This window comes from Falco biarmicus, chromosome 10 (assembly GCF_023638135.1).
Source record: "Falco biarmicus isolate bFalBia1 chromosome 10, bFalBia1.pri, whole genome shotgun sequence".
In the NCBI taxonomy this organism is placed as follows: Eukaryota; Metazoa; Chordata; class Aves; order Falconiformes; family Falconidae; genus Falco; species Falco biarmicus.
Genome location: NC_079297.1, coordinates 30,409,098 through 30,431,928, shown reverse-complemented (window position 1 = coordinate 30,431,928; position 22,831 = coordinate 30,409,098). Strand labels below are relative to the sequence as shown.

At 43.8% G+C, this 22,831-nt stretch overlaps 1 protein-coding gene across 8 annotated transcripts in view; it reads right to left on the bottom strand.

The window, feature by feature from the left end:
- LMO1 (LIM domain only 1) overlaps positions 1–22,831 on the bottom strand; it is a 75,536-nt gene that overhangs the window by 48,990 nt on the left and 3,715 nt on the right. Inside the window, exons 3-8 of one of the 8 annotated variants that reach the window (XM_056354945.1) lie at positions 22,147–22,524; positions 20,373–20,462; positions 19,551–19,620; positions 17,755–18,132; positions 16,399–16,457; positions 14,719–14,870 (exon numbers count right to left, since the gene is read on the bottom strand). Coding sequence is in view for 4 of the 8 variants with exons in the window: in XM_056354942.1 (XP_056210917.1) it covers positions 7,107–7,131 (25 nt within the window). In the remaining 4 variants the exon portion in view is untranslated. Of the gene's footprint in view, positions 1–7,106; positions 7,665–12,199; positions 12,651–14,718; positions 14,871–16,398; positions 16,458–17,754; positions 18,133–19,550; positions 19,621–20,372; positions 20,463–22,146; positions 22,525–22,831 lie in introns of those variants that run through there. The other 7 variants (XM_056354947.1, XM_056354946.1, XM_056354948.1 and 4 more) reach the window with 7 other exon arrangements.

Below are 22,831 nucleotides of genomic sequence, written 5' to 3'. Positions count from 1 at the left end.
TACATTAGGCAGAAACCAGGTTGCTCAACATTATCCAAGGCATGGCCTATCCACAAGCCACCTGCCATCAAGAGTGCCAGGAAGAGGTTTCACTCAAGGTCCCAGGGCAGGTCTGCTCTCACAAGCTCTTTCAGGTGGGAACCCAAGGCGGGAGGTGTTCTGCAAGACACACCAAGGCTCACAGGACCAAGCCAGTCCTCCACCCGTACATCTCTACCACGCCACTTGTCAACATACAGAAAGCATGACCTCCCTCTACCTACTTGACTTGAAGGGATTGCATCCTTCTGAAATGCAGACCCATGTCTCTGGAACAGAAGGAAACAACACAAGGATTAAAGAGGTATTGGCTAACCCACATCAGCCGCACAGTAGAGCTAACCAGGAAATAAATTAGTAGCAAGTTCCCTCTGAAGAAGTACATTTTACTGAACAATTTCACACTGGATGCTTGACCAAAAGACGCATAGCAAATTGACGTAGCACCTTTTTGCTTTCCTGATCAAGCTCAGTAGCACCAGGAAAATAGAGGAGATGGGGAAAAAAGGACAGCTAGGAAGTGTGCTGTTGCCTCATCTCTTATGGGTAGTGAGTAATTTACAAAATTTCTGGAGGGGAAGAAAAAAAAATAAAGAAGATTGGTAAAGGAAATTTAGGGGAAGCACTGGCTCATCAGCCAAAATCTTTACAAAAAAACGGAACTGCATCCCTAAATAATGGATTCCAAAATACTGGAAACTCTGGTGTTCTACGCCTGGTTTAAAAAAAAAGATCATGATTCCCCTTTGAAAAGCTTCCAGAAGTACCTTCGAAAGAGTTGCACATGCAGGGAAAATGCCAAAACAAAACATTTTCACTAGCTGATCAATTTAAACAGCTGTGGTAAAGCTGCAGCCACTGGCACCATCATTAACAATTTAAAGCATGGCTGCTTTTGTCTTCCTTCCCAGTTACATTCTCATTATGCCTTTTTATTTATTAGAAACACAGTCCTCCGGAATACATTTCTATATCTCAGATCCATAATAAACCAAGTTGGAACATCCCTGGCTTCTACTCAAATGGATGTTTACATTGGCGAGAGGGTTAATTGTTTAATTCTGCTCCAAGTTCTCTGCAGTTCAGTCATGAATATGCAAGAGTCATCCACTTTTCCTTTAAGAGAAACTAGAACTGTTGAAATCAGGAGTTTAAAAAGAGGTAAATATTACTTCCACTGCCCAAATCGCCCTTTCAGAGTTTGATTAGCATGCAAGGAACTCTAAACACTGGCATAAAGAATTCAGAATTGTTCAGTGAAAATAAAATAGCCTCTAAATTTGGACAACAGCATCAATTATCTGCTTTGATGTGCAAGGTACAAAGAAACTAGCTTGCCAGAACATTCACTGGAAAGCTGAGCATCTGTTTGCACAGGTAGTACCCAACATCGCTCTTGAAAACTTGGGCTCGGGAGACATCCTGTTGGAGGACAGAGAAAACGCGCACACAGGCTTACACACGGAGAATTAAAGAAGAGTAGCTGCAGTGAATTGTTTCCAGACCATCTATAGGTTTAATTATGTTAATCTAATAGGGAACAACTTTCATTTTAAATTGCCCTTCCCTCCGCCCCCAAAGTCTTCAGTGAACAGGAGCTACATTGACTGAATAAATCATGGACTGGCAACAGTTACGCGCATTATTGAAGTTGGGGGCAGTGATTTCTACACAGTTTAAAACAATGTCTATGTATTCTAAATGATGACAGTTCTGTCCAATTTTAAAAAGATATAGACCCATTAGAGTTTTATAGTTCAGCATTTAGCAGCATCTGCAGTGCCTTTTTTACTCTTACACTGCAACACTTAATGCTTGATACCATTATTCTGATTTTGAATTGATTTCAAGTAAAATACCTTATTTGCCATAAACTTTCATATTCTTTATCTAAGTAAGACTCCTCACAGATGCAATCAGTCATAATGCTGAAAGAACAGTTTGCCTTTAGCAGAAATGTAATAGTTCATGCTAATGACAGTGAAGCAAAACTTTGAGCAGCAAGCACATTTCCAAAGAGAGTAAAACCATCTCTAAACACAAAGCCTGAAAACCTTAAGAAAGCCTCCAAATGAAATCAATTAATCCTCCAACCATGATAAATTTCTTAACCATTTAAGAAACGTATTTCAGACTCTGCTGTGACCCTTTATCACCAGACCTAATGGATTACTTTATTAATAATGCACTGCTCTTAAAAGCAATTTTTCCGAAGATTCTACCATAAGAGAGCATTTTCAGAAAGGCTATGACAAACAGGCTGACATGTTCACGTTGTATCTATTAAAGATAATAAAATTTAACACTAACTCCAAAGAAGACAAATTATGTTCCGCTGCCAGGGTATCAAGCGTACTTTCTACTATATTAAACCAAAATTAGAGCAAACTAATTTCCAAGAACTGGCTTCTTTTCCGGTATTACCCAAGCTGGAAAATATTCCTACACTGTTTTAACACTTATGTCAACCAGACAACTACCGCATGTCACTGGCATCTGGGAATGAAGAACAATGGCATCCTATAAAGATGCCTACCCAGAACCTTCAACTATCTAGTCTGAGCACACACCAAGAACTATTGGATTGCCTAGCAGGAATACTACTATACAAAGCAGTTTGCTCCTGTTAGGTCTACTAACTCCTTTCACACCTCTTCTTCCCATAGGAAGAGATGTCATTAAATAGATATCTAGGTTACCAGTGCTCCAGCTACAGTACCTTCCATTTCTTGGAAAGGTTTAGGCAATTACTTTACTATCTCATGGTTCTCTGATTCTTCTATATTTGTCATTTCCAGGGAGAGGGGACACCTCCAGGAAGACTACCTCTAGCTCCACACTTGGTCAGCTTTGGAGAAATGGTCCAATTTATTTATTTGTTTATTTGTCCTTTCTGGCCAAACCAAGTCTCAGGGTTTATTCTGTTGCCAAATGTGCTCTGGTCTTACTCGGGATTTCTGCTTTTACAACCTTCTGTCTCTTCTTCCTAAATATATTAATCCACTGCTGTGCATTTGAGTCACAAAAGGACACTGTGTCATGAACTAAAGCTAGACCAAACCTCTGAAATTACACCAAGACCATGTGTGACAAGACCAAGCCCTCAAAAAACCAACAGGTGTCCCAGCTAAGTAAGTAAATACAGCATCTCTGGTGACCTCAAACAAACATTCCTTGATGTCTGGGAAGGTGTGTAGTTGTTCTTTATACATGGGGAGCTACACAATAGCAGACCACGGAGAAGGTCCAAGGTAGAAGTGTATGGGAGATAAAAAAAAAAAAAAAAAAAGGGGCGGGGGGGCAGCTTCAGGAATATTACGCAACAGAAAAATTAAATTCCATGTTATATGAGGAAAAAGCCACCCTGCCATTTCCCCTTCTCTCTCCGCACAATTCCTCACTAGGTACACCTGAGAAAGGTGCGTTAAAAAGAAAACAAAAGATACCAGCAGCACACAGAACAGCTCTTCCTATAGGGCACTCTTTGTATTAGGCTTGTGTACAACTTGTACATGCCTTGTTTTTGTGTGTATAACAATTTTTATCAACAGAAGAGGATTATCAGGACCTATCTTGCTGCAGGAAGACCTCCCTCCATATCCATCTACCTATCTATAGGTACCTCCGTATGGCTGCTGGCATACTCATCTGTGAAGCCAACCGACAGCTCTACTGTCCTGGCTAGGGCGCTGTGGCACCGTTCCTGTAACTGCCATTATACAATCAATTTCACTGCTTTTCTAATTCCAAACGCTGCTTTTCTTTCCTTCTGTGCAGGGTAAGATGGGCTCTTACACAACAGGGAACCCAACTGCTGCTACTAATCCAGTTTCAAATTACCTAATATTCATTGCCCTAAATACCTCCCATCAACCTAAGACACATTCTCCATCGCCAATGCACACAACCACCGAGTATCCGTATTTTTCTTCTCATTTTTGAAGAAAATGTGGCAAATTTTTTAAAATAAACCCCAAGGTTGGTATACAGGCACATATTTAACAGAGTCCTCCAATATTTATTTACTTGGCCTACTCTTGCAATCTATTTAATCAGAGTTCTGCTTGAAAACACAAAGGATCCGTGATTTGTAGTGCTACTGTCTGTGCAAACATCGGGACAAACACACAGCTGATCAGTGTTTTTACAAGTGCACACACACTCAATAATTTGGTTGAAGGATACTATGTCTAGTTAACACAGTACAAGTTAGCTAAAAAGAAACTTTCACCCCCCCACACACATATAACAAAGAGCCGTGATTTCTATTAGTGCATTTCATACCATACATGCTGATTACCAGGCTGTGCTTCATTGTTAGCAGAGATTACAGCTGGGATAAGCTGCAGCTTTTTCCTAATTGCTATTATGAAGACTGAATTTTTGTTTTGTGTCAAGCATTATTCACACATTATACTCCAAAATTTGATCCCTCCATGATGCATTATTGATTCCATGCAGGCAATCATACTGCCACCAATGTGAAGAATTAATTTGGGCTATTCTACTTGATTTGCATTGCTCCATCATAGCAGAACATAGTTCTAATGGGAAACACAAATTGAAAAAGAAGATTTAACAAAATATGGAAAATGCTGACGTCCCTTAAAAGAGATGAGTCCTAAAGAGAGGGGGGGGGGGGGGGGGGGGAAGGAGAAAACCCCAAACCCAGCGCAACACGTGTGGTCCAGAAAGAAACAAGGTCAGTCAGCCAAATTCATCTTAGTCAGAGGAAGGTTACAAGAGTAGCCTTATGCCTCTAATAAAGTAAACTAGCTTGCTTCAACTTATATTGCCAAAGAAAACAACTGAACACCTCTGAGAGTGACACTGCTTCAAAGCCTTTGAAACCCTGTTAGCTTCATTTGTTTTCCCAGCGTAAGCAATACTCAACCACTTAGCGTGTCTTTTATCCACAGTCCAGTCAAGTGCAAAGCTGATCTAGAAGATGTGTAACAGATGCTTCACATCTACTGGGTTTTTTACAAGTTCTACTGCGTTAACAAAGAAACTTACGAGATCTCAACAGAAATAAAGCCCAGCATTTATTCTGATTTTTTTCCCTGAAGAAGATTATTTCACAGTTTAAGGATGTCAGCTTAATTAGCACAGAAAAAAATCAGAAGGGCGAGACAACTTGTACATGGGCACTCGCTCCACATTGGTCAACTCTTAGTCAAAATCTGTTTGAATCTGCATATGAGGGGGGCCTGATAATGATGTATTTCTTCTTGGTCTCATATTTGAAAGGTGTACAATCTTTATGAAAAGTCCATTCACATTTTTTCACTGTCCCAAGTGCTTCACATCGAACAAAACCTCACATCCCATCCACACACCAGACTGATAATTTTAGAAATCAAACTTCTAATGAGATAAGGGCCTCAACATGCTAGATGTAAACTACAAGGTAGTATTCCCCCCTCACCCTTTTTTGGGATGCAAGGAGGAGAGAGAGAGAGAGAAGAGAAACTTCAGCAGAAGACTTCTGGTTCAAAGTGAGCATCCATCCACTATTTTCAACAGTCAAGCATTCTTTCCTAATTATTCTCCAGTACAGTATTAATTCAGTTTTAAAATACCAGAAGACAGATATGGGTTAGGGAACAAAAATCCTATCGCTCCAACTTATTAGCATTGGGCAGCTTTCAGTATTATTCACAATACATGATTAGCACCAATCTGACATGGGAAAGCAAGTGACTTTGAATTACAAGTTATTTGCCTCATAAATATTTTAAAAAGCAATACATATATTCAAGTAAAATCAATGCTACTGCCAAAATGCTCAGCTTCCAAGTTCTCCAAGCTCTCTGGCTCCCTGTGAAAAGCTGTTTCCTGTCTACAGTCTTGCAAATATTCAGTGATTTCTTCTACTTTCAAGGGACAACTGCCTATGACTTTTTTTTTCAACACTTAAGAGATTTCTGAAAAAAATTTTTAGAAGGTCAGAGAATCCAGCAACAAACCCGTTACACCGCACACTTCACCTGTTTATAAAGGTGAAACGGAACAATGAGCTGATAGCTACCGATGTGCGTTAGAAAGTTAAGACTTCGTTCCCACTGTCAATACACAAAGTGCTGCCAAGGCAGAGGTCTTTGGCAAGAGACAGCACCACCGATGGAAGTCCATCCAGACGGCTACAGAAGCATCCTGCTCTGCCTCAGTTCTAATCTTTGCTTTCAGTGTACAAGCTATCAGGGAAGACCTAAGCCACAAAGCAGCCTCAGACAAAAACTCATTAAGAAGTTGTGATTAGACTTACCACATTCATCCCAGAAACTACTGGTGACTGAGCAGTTAAGTTGCATGCCCTGGTAGGCAACGTGCAAAAGGTGGCATTGGGTCACTCAAAGTACTGACACTGTCTATCGCTCCTTACATCAGTTTGTACCCACTAGTCATCCTTGATAAGGACTAGTCAGCTTTAAGAAAAATAAGCATATGCGAAGTCCCAAAACAAGTCAAGCTCTCCTTCAGCTTCATTCATTAAATTACCTCCCAAATGAACCTCCACTTGTGCCATTTAGAGAAGGGAGTAAATTCTTAGAATAAGCCAATGCTTTTTTTTGCCAGAGCAGCTTATTAGTTTATTGTCGTTATGTTTATAGCTATGAAGAAAAGCTGTGAGAAACAAATATTAAAGGCACATATTAAAGAGACCCAAATGACATGCAATGGAAAGAAAATCTCAAAATTAGATTTACAATAAAAGCTGTTGAAATGAACAGGCTAAAATGGATATATTAGAGTAACTTGTAGAAAGAAAAAAATCTAAATAGAGATAAAAGACACAAAATCAAGCTGTTTCTGCTACACCCTTCAGCAAACAGAGCCTGGGTTAAACTCTTCTTGACTGGTTCAATCATGCCAGAGAGAAGATTAAACCAAAAAATAAAATAAAGAGCAAGCATGCTTTGACCAACACGAGACAAAAATGTCAGAAGCTGAAAGCAGAGCGCTCCGATACGCGCAGCACACATCTGTTTCAAAACTATTTATTTCTACATTAGTAGCACACAGAAGACCCCGAGCACAGGCTTACACAATCTCAGCCCACCTACCGTCCTCCTTGTCCAGCACCATCATCTCCGCAACCAAGAAAAGTCCGGGGGCAGATGCTTCTTCTCCAGCAGCCTCCGCTCAGGGGAGAAGAGAGCAAGTCTCTGGGAACACAAATGAGCTACGGTACAGCTGATCGTCCTTTAGCAGCAAGTGAGCTCTAATTACCCAGTTGTCCAGCTTTTAACCTAGATTGCACTCAGTTAGAATTACACTCAGAAATAAAGCACTTTGCAGATACAAAAGCAGTCTCACCTACTTTTGTGCCTCAGAATTGCAAGGAACTCAAACTGCAATTTAGAAGGAAGGGGGATCGGCGCTGTTTCTTTGGTTCTCACCTTCTAAATGGCTCAATTTGCACAGTATAATCTATTTTAATGTAATTGCGTTTGATAGCTCATAACCCCGGCGGTTGCAACTACACAGCTTTCAGCCTGATCAAGTGTTTTCCCTTTGGATTTAAGCCGAATCTAAATCTAAAATCATATTCGGCGAGGGTCGGCTCCCTAAGCCCGGCGGCTGCTGCCCTGCCTCTCCATTTGCGAGCCCCGCACGCTGGCTGTTGAATAAATGCGCATATTTCCCAGGCCCCCCCGGCCCGGCGGCTCCCCCTGCCCGGCTCAGCAGCACCACCTGCAGCCCGGCCCCGCCAGCACCGCCCGCCGCGGGCCCCGGCTGCGCTCCGCACCGCTCCGCACCGCTCCGCGCCCCGCAGCGGGGCTCTGCCCGCAGCCAGCCCGCAGCTCCCGGCGCCCCGCGGCCGCCTCAGGCCGGCCCTGCGCCCCGCAGCTCGGTTTCAGGCGGCGGTTGTGACCTACAACTTGATACTAATTTTCTGTGCAAACACGCCGGGTTTGTTTTCACACGGGCGGATTAGTTTCAGGGAATACTCCGGAGGCTGTAGCTCCGTTTTCACTGGGTCGGTATTAAAATGAATGTACAAACCCTTACAGGGTCGCTCCGCTTTTCAGCTATGCCATCAATGCCCAAATACAAAGTGACGAGTTTGGGGCCCACGTCTTTTATCCTTCCCCTCGCAACTCACGATCCCGCTTCCGACAAGTCATCCGTTGTCTCCAATGGCGCTCGTAAGGATTGCGGGATCAGACGCTTCACTACCGAGATCAACAGCACCGTTTCACTCATCTCTGTCTTTTAATCCGAGAAAACATTTCATTCCTGCTTTAATGATACCTCTTCCTCCCCTTTACAACTGATACAACGCTACTCCAGAAAGCATGATAGTGGGCTCAAGTTATATCCTTAATACCAATTTTTAATTAGATTCCTTATCCCCAGCTCAAGTGGCTTTTCCTTCCCCCTGCATTCAGAATACTTAATCCTAACGGTACTTGAATGTATTTGATGTTAAATGTAACGTTTTACATTGAACTTCCAACAACTCCTGTTTCCTAGTGATACTATTTGCAAGTGTTGAGTATGTATTTTAGCGTAGGAGTGCGGCCACCATAAATAATCATTTTATTTTAAGAAGTATCACAAGCAAAAAAGGAGGAGGACTTTATCCCAAAGATCAAAGTCTAACAGTTAAAAGCATCAGTGCAAAAACTAACAAGAAGACAGGCTTTTCTAAACGTGAGGTGTTTTAATACTTCTAATACACTATTGGCCTTCTTTAGGAAACGGGTGAACTCCAAAAACGTTCAGTCTTTCTGTTTGTGTACTTGTCAACCCTATCACCTTCAAAAAGGACAGACTGACCCCAAAATATACGGTACATTTAAACTTATGCTATTTGGTAATTACAAGAAAGGCAGGGTTTTGATAAAAATGAAGTTAGCCACTGCCTATCGCAGCTGACTTCCGTGGCAGAGTAGCACACGCAACGCGCTTGTGAAGAAATGCGCAGCACCAGATCAATGTATGTTTTATTCCTTTACTGCTCCATCATGTCATAGAGGCTGGTTTACTCCCTTTGCGAGGAGATATTTTTAAACGCTTTATCTGCTTACTCATTTCACACACCACCAACAAAAGAAGTTTTCTAACCCCCAACAATTTGTACAGCAGTTAAAGTCAACCACAATTAACACAATCTGTTGGAATTAATCATGATACCTGATGTCAGTTTACTTTTTTAAGCAGAAGTCTGGTCTTTGCAATCAAAACATTTATGTATTTGAGAAATATCTTAACTCATTATCTTGAAATTTATAAATGCACTGCATAGTGCGTAGGTTGGCTTGCCCACAGCAAATTCAGCAGTGATTTATGCAGCGGAACTGACTAAAATGCAAGCCTTGAAGTTTTTCACTCTCAACCTCCCCCCCCCTCCCCTTCGCTCAGCTCCTAACATTTCTTTTGGGAAGGTATTTACCAAAGTTCCACTGTAAAATGGTATTTTCTCATATCAAGTCACGTTGCATCAGTCAGGTTACACTATTGTCACTTCAAACATATGAAATGATGTTACCTCCCTGACATAACTTGATGTGATGCCGCAACACATCAAGTCAAAAACATTATTATTGTTATTTTTTTCAGTCTGCTCCTTCATCCTCAACCATATCCATGAAGACCACAGAAAAGTATTATTGCATCTCTACTACTTCTCTCGGCGCCACAAAGTGTGCTTGCCAAGGAAGCTTTTCACTCACAAAGCTGTACAGTAGTTATTAGACTTCACGGGTGATCCTAGTGTCACACTAGGGCTAGCACGCACCCCTAGGGCACTGTCACAGCCCCAGCCCAGAGCTGGAAGAGTGGGTGGCTGCCTCTGAGGCCATGGCCATGACCCAGCTTGCCAAGTAAGTAGCCTTCAGGGATGCAAAAGCAAGGATACATTGCAACCTCTATTTATTAGACAGCAAGCATCCTCCTTGTGATGCACAAGGACCACTGGGAGAGCAGGGGGGGTATTTCTGAAATACTACCTTCCCCACACAGTACTAACTACGAATAGCCCCACTGCTGCCAGAGACCTCAAAAGAAGAAAACCCCTCAAACCCTGCCCCCCAAAACCAAAACCCACCACCAAAGAATCAAAACCAAAAAGCCCACGCATGGCAAAGCCTCTCAAAAATCAAGGAGGGAACCGGATACTAGCCACAACGCCAGGATTTTTAGATGGTAGAAATCAGACTGGCCTCTGGTGGGAAAAAGAAAAAAAAAAAAAAAAAAAAAGCGCCATTTATGGGAGTAAACCAGACCCATTTTATTAACAAGCTCATTCAAGCTTGATTTCAAAAGGAGTTGGTTTAGTTAGCAAAAGCTTCCATTTTAATCCATTTGTAACCTACGCAGGTCCAGCATCCCCTTTTAACATTCACAGATGAGCGGGCAAGTGGAGCCCATTTGAATCAGGCAGAATGAAACGTACAAAGGTAAAATAACCTCTTCATAAAAAGTTTCTTCTCTCAATCCCACCTCCTGTCCCCAATTTCTCCAGCACACTTTTAAAAGTGAGCCTAATTCCTCTTCCAGCATAACTACTCTGTCAACAGCCCAGGAGATTCCCAGGCGTTACTGCAGTTTGTTGCTCTGATCTCCACATCCCTCTCATCAGGGGTTTGTTTCCTCTTTCCTCCTTTTTAAGTGCACCCTGCGCTAATTTCCTACCATCGCCACCATTATTCCCTTTCATGCAGCCACTCATGAGATCTCCTGGAAGGAGGCTGTTGAGAACTGTCTGGATAATCAACGGTTCTAGTTTAATTTCCTTACACTACCATCGTGCCGGCCCCAAGCTCCTTGCGTTTAATGAGTATGTCTGCGACACCTGAAAGAACCCAAACACCCCTATCAGGAAACCCTCTTCAGATCTCAGTTTTTCCTCCCAGCTCACCTGTGCCTCTCGCTTCTGCAAGGGAGGCAGCATCCTGCTGTTAGCTCCTCAATCAGATTGCAATGGATACAGGTTGGCAGGCACACTCGGACAGAGTCGCTGGGATTAAGACATCACCCAGTCATTGTTATTATTAAAGGGTATTAATGGAGACGTTCTAAAAGCGTTGTCTGCCTTTTCCTCCAACAACCGAGCAAAATTCAGGGGGCTCTCGCAACGCAGGTCACCCCTGAAAGCGAGGTCAGAGAAACACAAACCTTGCTGCACATACCAGTAAGAAATTACCCTCGCCCAGTTCCTCTGTCGTTACTTAACCCTTTTACCTTTGCACACAGGGGGCGAGGGATGAGAGAAGTCTTTCTACTGTCAGCCCTCGCCGGCCACTCAGATGAGTTCATTCCCTCCTCAACACGCGCTTTCGACTGGAGCATTATAGACCCCATTAATAACACTACATCAGCTTACTTCAGAGGGCCGCCAGGAACCGGAGGAATTAAAAAACGCTGGGAAAAGGATTGTGGGCCCAGAGGCATGTGACGGGTTTGCAGCAGGCTCCCTCCCCACGCACCTCTCCGGGGCAGGAGCATTTAACCTTGCAGCTGTGCACGCTCCGGCCCCCTCCCAACAGCTGGCGGCACAGGCCAGCCTGGGGCTTCTCTTCGTGCCCCATCGCTCCGCGGGGCCGCGGCGGCGGGCGCTCACCTTCGGAGGCAGAAACTCCAGATCAAAAGGCAAGGGGAAGGTGGAGAGAAACAAGGGGGGGGGGGAAACCGCGCAGGAAGGCATCTCCCACTGGCCTCCTCAGCCCGGTGGCCACTTTCCCGAGTTGCCCCCCCCCCCCCCCGAGACATTTTATGGCCATTCACGCACCGCGCCAGGCGGCGCCGAACGGGAGCGGGCGGCATTCCGGCGGCCACGGCCTCGGGGGCACCGAAGTTGGCCCGCCGGTGCCACACGCCAAGGCCCCCGGCGCCGATGGCGGGCCCGGTGCCGGGGCTGCAGGCGGCAGCCGCCCCCCCGCAGCGCTCCCCGGGGCCGGGGCGCTATCCGCCGGGTCCCCAGCGCGGCCGCCGCGCCGCTCGGCGGGGGCCGGGCACGCCCGGGCGGGGAGACCCCGCTCCGCTCGGCCTCCGAACCGCGGCGGGGCGGCGGCGGGCGGGGGGGCCCGTCCCGGGCGCGCTCGCCGGGGCCCCTTTGTGAGGCACCGGCCGGGCGATGCGGGACAGGCCGGGCAGCGGCGCCCTGCCGCGGCGCAGCCCCCCGCGCCCGCCGCCCCCCGCTCCCACCTACCGTCCTCCTTGTCCAGCACCATTGTCCCGGGCGCCGAGGGCGGCCGCCGCCGCCGCCGCTCCGGCTCCTTGGGGCGCTCCCCCTCCAGCCGCCGCCGCGCGGCTCCGGGGGCTGCCGAGGCGGGGGGCAGCGGCGCGGCCGCCCGGCGCTGCCCCGGGACGCGAGTTGGGAGCGCGGCCGCGGCGGGCTACGGTCGCGCCGGGCGCCGGAGAGCCGGGCTGATGCGCCAGCCGCCTCGGCCCCGGCCCCGCCGCTGCGGCGCGGGTGCCAGCTTAGGGATTAAAAAAGAAGGCGGCGGGGGATGGGGGGAGAGAAAAGGTAAGGGAGGCACAGTCTCGGGGGCCGGCTCCCCCGCTCCGTCCCCTCCAACCTGCGCTGTCAAAAATTGTCTTAACGTAATCGCGTGTGAGAGCTCGCAACCTCTCCCCCCTTTGCTGTTGCTACTGCAAGAGCTTTCCAGGCTTCTAAAGTGCTTTTCTCTTGATTTCACTCTAAATCTAAAATTATATTCAAAGGAAGGGGGGTGGGAGGGAGGAAAGATGTGAACCTATCACTGAAAGCAAAAGCACTTGCCGCCTGCCTCGCTCACTCGCTCTCTCTCAATTTATGTGCTTTGCACTCTCTCCTGCTGCTGAATAAATGCACACATTTCCCAGGGACCCTCAGATTCCCCTGTTAATTAAATCAATTCATTATGCTCAGATCTGATTAGCAGCCCCTTCCCCCCCTCTTTGAATCAATTATTCAATACACAAACATAATTGCCTGTGCCAGAGGTGTCTAAGTATTAGCTTATTTAACTCCAAGGACACTAATTACCCCTAGGGCAAGGGAACTTTTCTCATTAATTCTGACAAAACACAAAAGCACAGTTAAAGTGTGTGTGTATATACGTGTGTGAGAGAGAAAATGGGGGAGCGTATAGCCGGGGAAGGGAGGCATTACTCTAACACACGTGTTACTGTATAAATAAGCTCAATTTTCTTTCTACCTTTCCATTTGATTATTCCCCACATCTCCCCTTTGCTAAACTTGCCCCATCCGCCCCTCTTTTTTGAAAGCCAGGAACGGATCAGTGTTGCGACGGTGGCAGTTCTCTTGCAACCAAATCCAAAAAGAAAAAAGTATGTAGGGCTGATGGGGAGCAAAGCATAATTTGCAAATAGTTTTGTTTACCAAAGCAGAAAACTCTGTGGCAGACAACCTTCTGTACTTTAACAACCTGTGAAAGAAGAGGCCCTCTGAAGCAGCAGGTAAGATGATACATAATCTAGTATGTACTGGGAACAGTTCTGAATTGTTTACCATTTGAATTAATGTCAGTGCCCACTATTAATGTACTTGCTTCCTACATTTACCATAATGGGCTTGATTTCCATTAGCTGAAGCTGGAATGCTAAAAAGAGCCTAGGCAAGACTGATGCAAACCGAGATCGACCATCATTGTAGTATCTGAGACGCACGACTTCTGGCTTGCGTGCTGCCCAAATTTTACCTCTGTGTGAACCTCCTTTAAATAAAAAACGGGTAAGAAGAAAGAAGTAGTAATTGATTCCCCCAAATTAGGTTTTTACTTTCTAAATACCTTTATTGTTCACAACCTCAATGTGCACAAAAGTATTGAAGATTTTCTTTTTGTTTCCTTAGGCAATGCATGAGCTGATCCATTAATCCATTTGGCTTTATATATCAGGAAACTAATATTAGCTCGGCTCATCTATTAGCTTTTATTTAGGTCCCCTCACATTGCCTTTTTTTGGACTTCTGTTCAGGCTGGTTCCCCTTGAGGGGAACCAGACAATTTTTGATAGATTTCAATGGAGAAAATGCTGCACATCATCTCATGGGAGCTATCCCTTCCCCAATTCCCCATCTTCCGATTCACCCACGTCAAGACAGCCATGATTGAACTTGCTTGTTTGGCAACTCTACCACTCTCTTTAAAACACACCTTGTACACATAACTTAAAGCCAAGGGGCCGGGGGGAACCCACAAGCACTTCCTCTTCTCCCCCACCAAAAAACCCACCCCTGTAGCTAAGCCTGCTTGGCAAGAAACTTCCTGAGCTACCTTCATTCTTTGCAAGCATAAATATGACTGGGAACACAAAGTTGTGTTTCATTAGTGCAGTATGTTTTTCTGTGAGTACACACAGACAAGGATAAAAATGCCTTCAGCTTTGTAACACAACAAACCCTGTTAATACTCTGGTCTTTAATTTCCACTGTATGGCACATACTGCACCCACCGGAACTTGGTCCATCTAACTCGATTAGTCTTTTTTCTTTTTTTCTGAAAGAACACAGCAGCACTTGAAAAATATTGATCCTGGAGAACACCATACATCAACTCATTTTTTAGTGTGCTTTTGGCCCTTGAGCCTATTCCTTTTCTCACTGTGGCCAAGGGAGACTTTTGGGTGCAAACCCAGAATCTCTGGATCTTAGTATGCAACTGTTGAGCCTTAATTCTGACTTTGCTACAGGGGTGATGCAGTTTCATCTAAACACAGACTTACCGAGTAGCAGGTGTTCGTCTGCACGTACTGAAGCTCAAGGTCACTGTTGGGATGCCCAAGGTAGAACAGGAAGAAACTGAGGAAACAGACGCTGACTTTGGTATTGTTCTTAAGAAGCGATGTTCACACTTGAGCTGAGAGGGATGTGGTCACTGGAGATGGAAAAGCAAGAGGTGGAGGGAGAAGGCAAGAGAGAATTTGCACATGTGCATGCGCATGAGGGAGCTTGGCACAAGGGGAGAAAAATAATGCAAAGAAAGTACAAACCGAAAACATTCCGTTCCCAAACAAACATCATGCAGTTTGAACAGCTTGCTGTTATCCTACAGTTACAGTTCTGGGGATTTTTAGGTTTACAACTTTGATAAAATGAAGGGATGAACCCCAGTGTAAAGGTTCCCACTTTAGGCAAATGACTTTTTTGCAGCGTGGTGAAGCATTGTTCTGCATGGTTTTCAATTATCTCTGTTCAGCCAGTCATTTCAGAGAAGTGAGCAAGTTCCAGTAATTTTTGAGCCTCCTTCACTCAGTAGATTAGAAATCTTATGCAAAGAATTTTACCACACTTTATTTTTTAGTACCTTGACACCAGAGAGGAACAGCTAGATCATTCCTTCGAAAAGCGCTTCCATAGGTAATGGGCGCCATAATGAGTGACTGGGAAAACTTAACACGGATCAGTGGCAGAACTGGGAATAAGCCTCAGTTCCCTGACCCTCCGTCCTGTGGAATAAAGCACTAAAGCAGCTCACTGCCGGAGGAGGACCACACAACACCGTTGCTGCGGTACCAGTTTATCATTAACGTGCACCGTTATTCATTCAATTATAGTACCTTGCACTCGTCCTGTCTAGGCAGCTCTGAGAAGTCATCATGCGCAATACTGCAGAGACTACAGATAAAAAAGGACAGCTGTGCTCTGCCCAGGAAACCTTCTGGTCTAATGCTAACTCCTGATATTCCTGGTGCAGGAGGGAAGAGGTACCCAGGGATAAATACACCTATGTGCTGCAGTAAGGGCTAGGGCTCAGACCTCTGGGTCTAACTTGAGGTACTTGCTCACTAGCTGCTCTTACTTTTCTTTTGCTAGCCTTGAGCACAAGCAAGAAAAAAATGAAGTTTCTTAAGAACAATGTGCCATTCTTATTAAATTGCAAAGGAAGTCTGCAATATACTTAAGTCAAGCCTTTAGCAGACCCGTGAGGTTTCATATTATCCTATGCTTGAATGAGGCAGATGACTGGAGCAAAAACCAGCTAATGACATAAAAGCATTCTTCTACTTTCAGTCTCTCTTAATTAAGGAGTTGGTTAATGTTTCAGTGTTGGGAATTATAAAGCTTCATAAGGGAGGTTAATATGTTTTTTATTTTATCTTTCAGCTGACAGGAGAAAAAAAAATCAAAACAAAAAAGAAGGTGATTAAGTCATATGCCAGTCAGAATCCCACAGTGAAGGCAGTATCAGGCCATACCAAAGACCACGGCTGCATATGGTGAATTTAGCAGCCATTTCCAAAGTCAGATTTCTGAGCAGATGAGACTTTTGTCTGCCAGTTTAGACACATGGGTTTTATTTCTTGAATTCACACAAATAACCAAGACAATTTGCACAGCTCTGTACTAGATTAGCTACAAAAGATCTCTATGTTATAACCCATTTCAGAATCACTTGCACCTACCTTGCTAGTGTCAGAAGAGAGTGACCACGGGCCTGACCTTATACCACAATTCAGCAGTCCTGTAAAAGAGGAAAATCACAAGTGCTCTGAAAAGTTATGTTCACACAGAACATGGGCTGCAGTTCAAAAGACCACTTAAATACATACCTGAGATCTACAGACCTCAATTATTTCTAAACTCCTGCTTGATCTACTTAACTTCCCTGCCTATACATTGTAAAAATAAATCACTCGATTCTGTTACTATGTTATGTGAAATGAACGCTAACTATTTTTCATAAATATAGGCCATTTTTTAAAAAAGAAAATAGTCTGTTAAAAATACAGCATTTCCTTTGATAGGAGAAAAATGGCAAAGCTTCAAAAACACTACCTCTAGAGAATGGGTTCTTTAACACTGTGATATAAGGCTGGCACTTTAAGCCATTAGGCTTTACAGTCTGTAATGACCTTTTAGAGAAATTTACAGCAGATAAATTAGTTATTCAGAAGTTTTGCTGCTGCTCTTCATAGTACAAAGTTAAAAAGAAAAATATTTTTTTCAAAAAATAAAAGTAGCAAGACCTAAATTCTTGGTCTGCTGCTTGTTTCATAAGACGTTTAAGGGGCAGGTCCTGTCACCCCAGAACAGCTCAGCTGCAAAGAACTCCATGAAGTTTCTCTCTACATGAGAAACCAGCATCAGAAAGGTTTTGTGAGTGGGTACAAGCTACTGGAGGATCAGGTTGGGTTTGACACCTTGCAGGTCCATCAGTGTCTTCGCAGTACCGATACACCTGGGAAGAAGGGCAGGTCTAAGGCAGAGCAACCTATGACACGAGTGAATAGCTTTAGGGGAGGCCCAGAAAAGGGGCTGGGACAGGCTGCCTTCCCCTGGGCTCCAGGGAACGCATACTAAAAGGAGATTCGTCTTTCCAAGAAGCCTCCTTTCTCCTTCTACTTCCCAAAACTTTCCCAGGCTCCAGTGAGATGTGTTCTTCCACTCGTATGCTCCTTCAGTTCTCAACAGCGATGTAAAATTTCAATTCATACTGAAGTCAAGCAAAAGTTCAGGAATGCACCTTCAGCCCAACCTCTCTAAGTGAGTCAACACATGAACTCTGACCCTGCACACAGCAGTATCCGTGCAGTTTCCAGAATCCTTTAAAGTAAGCGGTAAAGAATCCTTAAACCCCTCCTCACAATACCCCACAAAACCCACCCCATTAAATCTTAGGAGTAAATTCTGGTGACAGTTTCTATGTCTCTCCCTTTCATCTGGACCAATAATTCGCTTTTCTGTATATCCTTCTCTGCTTCAAAGTTAATTGCTACTGCAGTGTCTTCCTGCAGATAGACCTGCCTTTTGTTCCTTACCTTGGTGGGTGTGGTAGGTAGACCCGAAAGACGAATCTGTCATCCACACATCTGCCTCAGTTGTTCTATGGAGGAATCCAGTGAGACAGTATCTGGTTCTGGAGTGACACATGGAGCTCTCGGGCTTGATGCCACATTCACCGTTAGGATCAGAGCTTATTGCTCCCAGCCCGATGTCAAGCAGGGACTAATCAAATGTGAGATGGATGAACGGAGGCAGAACCATGGAGCTGGCTCTTTGTTTTGTTACTATCAGTTTTTTTACTGCAGCAGCACACAAGGGTCCCAGTCATGGAGCTAGACCATAACATACTGTCCAAAAATCCCAGTGCCTTTCTTCTGTGAGATTCTTTCTTCACTGTCTTGCTGCTGAATAGACTAGGCAGAATTGACACAGATTAGTCAGAAATGGAAATACATGAATTGAGAAGAGAAAATGCAATGTCAGGCTCACATTGCTTTGTGATGACAATATCCTAAGATGCTGCCAGTGTCCCTCGTGTTTTGTGGCTCCCTCTGGCTCTACTTGGCATGGGTGACATTTGTCAGGTCTTCATAGTGTCATTCTAACAACACATCATCTGAAAATGTTGATTCCATAGGAAAATGGCTGTTGGCACAACAGCAGTATGTGCACACAAAGGATATGACATGGCTGCTGAACAGACAAGGGAGGAATTCCAGCTATTCCCATGTCACACAGCCAGTGAGGGTCTGTGGCACTGGACTATCTTTTGCACATGATTTCATCAGCATCCAGTTCAGTCTGAATCTAATGATGATAATCCTGATCCATTAACATGTGAGATGAGAAAACACATGCACAAACCAAAGAGGTGAATATTTCACTTTTTTTAAAAAAAATAATAAACCCATCCTGTAAAATTACAAGATTTCTTTCCCAATCCAGAGACAGACACAAGTTCTATGAAGATGAAAGTCACTGAAGATCTTCTGATAAAAGCAGGCAGGTGGAGACTCTAATGAAGGCATACACTATAGTGCATATCTTGCCAACATTTCTTAATGAATAATATGTGCACTCAGATGAGAATAATATTGATTGAGGTCTGCAGGGAAAGTTGTCTAGGAAAAAATTTTATTCTAGGAGCAGAGCTCTTTTTGGAAGATTTTGATCTTTTCCTGCCGCAACCTTTCTCCTCCCCTCTCTCTGTGCTACCCAAAGCAACTGACAGCCAAAAAATGAAAAGCCTGCCCTGCATCTAATGTATCTATCAGATCCAGAGAGAAATTTATATACCGGTGCTAAGAATGGCTGCACCATTCTCCTTAGCTGGTAGAGGACACAGCAGTGTGTAATTAGGACTGGATTACTTTACTCAGAACTGGAGCAGAGAGCAGATGTCATGCATTAATATTGGCATTTGATTCCACACACTTTCCCTGCCATGTTTGCAAAACCAATTTGCCTTCCTATCTTGGATCTTGCCTTGTGTTTACCCTCAGGTTGCTGTAATGCAAACAAAAAGCCACCAGTGGCAATATGAAAGTACATGGAGAAGGACAGGCCCATACAGAATGGGTAGAGTTTATGATTTAATTCCTAACAAAATATCAAATTATTTTCTGATTATGTTGATTAGATTAATACAGCCGGTATGTTCTACTAGACACCAGCTCAGACACAAGAGGTCACGACACTATAATGCACTTGTTAACATAAGCCAAGAGTAAAGGAAGATACACCTTATTCCAAATTAATGTTCTCGGACGTTATCTGTAGTATATATAAGAGATGCACATCCCTTCTCAAACACAGCCAACCTTTTCTTCACCTGTTTTTCCACACAGGGGACTTCAGTTTTGATTTTGCTCCAGTTCATATACAGAATCCTTCCAGAAGCCCTATAACAAAATTTCATGCTGTTAAAAATATTGGCCCCTACTCTGAACCGCGGCCAGCTTCCATTTGGTAGCAGCTTTATAGCTGCAGCTGGGTTCTGGAGGTTTCTTAGGAGTAAAAGATGATCTGCCTTAATTTAGGAGCATCCAGAGGCTGATTACAATGGTCTATACTACAGCAGCACAGAGTAACCATAACATACCAGGCAGCATGCAACCCAGCAGAGTGATGCTGACAAACTCTGGCTTCATATATATTTAGATGTAGCCCAAAGAGAACGACCACTGAAACTCTGCTGCAGTAGGATGTTTGGCTGCAAGACACACCATTTGCTTTACTTAGTGATGGAACATGCACATCAGACCCAGACCTGTAACACCAGTAACACACCTGTAACAGCCGTTTGCAGGTGGTAACACCTGTTTGTATCATGCAGGGCATCACCTGCACAGACACTCTGCGAAGAGCAGGCAAACCCTCTATCCAGACCTGTGTAAACCCACTTCTGCTGCCTTTGTTCTCTTGTAAAGCCAGCCACAGGGGAAGGGTGTGTGTGCGACTGCTGTAACAGGGTCACAGCTGAGAGACCAGACAATTTTGTGCTTGTAGACCACAGAGTCCATTCCCCATGAAAAACCCTGCCCCCCCCCCCCCTTTTTTTTTTCCTACTCCCTGTACACAATGGTGGCAACTCCCCTAGTCCTAAAGAAGAGGTACGTGTTGGGTATCTTAACAAAATGACAAATCACCTTACCAGATTAGGAAAAGACTATTGAAATCAGATGGGCAGGTTCACATGCTTCTGGGTCCATCAGCAAATGACAGAAGTGCAAGAACTGTTATCCTAAAACATGAAAATAACTGGAGCGAAACGGTAGCAGTTGCCACAGGTCTCTTTGAACAGGTGAGAAACGCAGTCTGAAAGCGGTAAAGATAACTACAGAAATGATACCATTCTCTCAGTGAGAGCTAGAAAAGCTTCTCTGTTCGCAGGGAGGTCAAGAAGTGACAGCCCAGTAGATCATTTGTTGCTTTTTTAATGCTTCATAGCTCAGGGTCAGTCAGAAATCCCTATCCTAAGGTCATGGTTAGGGCACTCTGGGAAACAATCTTGTTTCTTCTGTTACCAGCAAGGCCTTGCTCAGGCTCTGCTGTTTCTCTCTTCCACAGCAGATTATCGCAGCCCACCCCTCCTGCTCCTCACACTATGGTTAAATTCACCCTGGGCGCTGTTCTCTGGAATCACAGTGGCCCAAAGGACCTTCCCTGTAGCAGTCCAGAGTGTTGCAACATGATGCAACAAATCACCAACCAATGCTAACCCTCGGCAGCATTCAGGGGAGCAACATTCCTTACCGTGCCTATTGATATATATATATATATATAAAAATATATATAAAATAGATAATGTAGAGCAAGCACTAGTATTTCTTTTCAGCTTCAAGACAGAATGAGGAGCACGGATGGCAGCAAACTTGTCTGTTAACTAAGCAACAAGTCTGATTTCTACTGCACTAGCCCCTTGCCGCTGCAGGAGTGAGGCGACGTGTGGGGGAGCGGTGATAATCATCTGCCTCCTAACCTGCTTAGGAGACTGTTTGACTTAGAAGAATCTGGGAAGCACAGTTTAGAGGGCCTGCTAATGACTACATCTGTTTTAAATAGACATATTTTGACTATAGCTTCCATACCAAACAGTCACTGGAGTCAAGCAATCACTTAAAAAGGCTGAGATACAACTCTGCAGTATTTTACAATGGATTTAATAGCTAAGGCTTAAAAGAAAAAATACCACCATGCAAACACACAGCTGAAGCACAGGCATTTAATGAACACCACTCACTGCTAAAATGTGAATTCACACTACAACACTCTTGCAAATGATCTATAATACCTTGCATTGCTAGTATATTAAATTTGCATAAATATACCTCAAATATTTATAAATCAATAGATATAAGCATACATTTAAAAGTGAGTATCAAAAGTGCATTACACTGAATTCTTACACACTCACTAATTAATTCAAATAATCACATTTTGCCTTATTAAATTAAACATTATATGGATAAAATATAGCTTGCCATCAATTCTCAGCACTAAAATACTGTTAGAAAGGAACACTACTGCCAAAAAAACCAAGAGAGAAAGAACGTGCCCATAGAAGAACACTTAACTGAAATGTAGCTGTAAGATTGAATGCCATAGAAGGACTAACAATAATGTATATATTACTTTTAAACAAGTGAGCAATTTTGGATAACTTTCCACTTCTTTGTCTGGTACTCCAGTTTCAGCTTAGTGAGCTGTAACTGTGCAGGACAAGCAGAAAGCAGCACAAGAGCCTGCTAACCCTCTTGCACATTTCAAAAAGGTCTCCTCAGAAGCAAGGATAACTCCTTATTTCCTCCAGCTGCTTATTTACTTACAGGTACTTCCCTGCCCTCATTTAATTGGAGCTAAAAAACCCCAACAACTGTCCCTGATAGTTTTTTAAACTCTTACCAACTAAGAATCCCTTTACTTACCAAGAGGTATGAAGAAGCACGGAGGACAGCTGTGTAGTTTGGAACAAATTTCTTGGTCTGTCCCGCTTTAAAGCTTTTATATACCTAAGAAGCCTAACCCTGCCTGAAAGACAGTGATTAAAGTTTTTGAAGAGTACAGAGATTTTTACACATAGTAGCACGAGGCTCAGGACCAATTAAATGTCATCTTAAGTACTTAACTGAAGCGTTTTTTATACACTGGGAATCAGTTAAGTGGAAGGTGCCAAATTAAACTTACATTTGGATTTTGCCATTGACTTAATTTCAAGAGATTATGCAGCATAATTTAAGGATGATTTCAGAAAGCTTTCAATAGAACAGTCTCTATTAAGTTGGCTTCAGGAGCACTGCAGAAATCTGAAAAAAGAAAACACACAAGGGAAATCTGACATACTCAAGAGCAAATGAGTGCAAATAACAACAATAAAAGTGTTGCAATTAAGCCCAAAATAATGCAGGTGGCATCACATGAGGGGGTCTCAGTTGAGAGAGTCAGTCTGCATGAGGACGTTAAGGGAGTTTATTCCATTTTCAGGCAAGAGCAATAAACCCCAGGTTTTTCTTTCTCCAACATGCGACAAGTTAATTTGCCACGTGTAATAACATGATATAATGATTCACACCCCCTTTCTTTGATGAATGATTTTTCCAAGCACATATGACT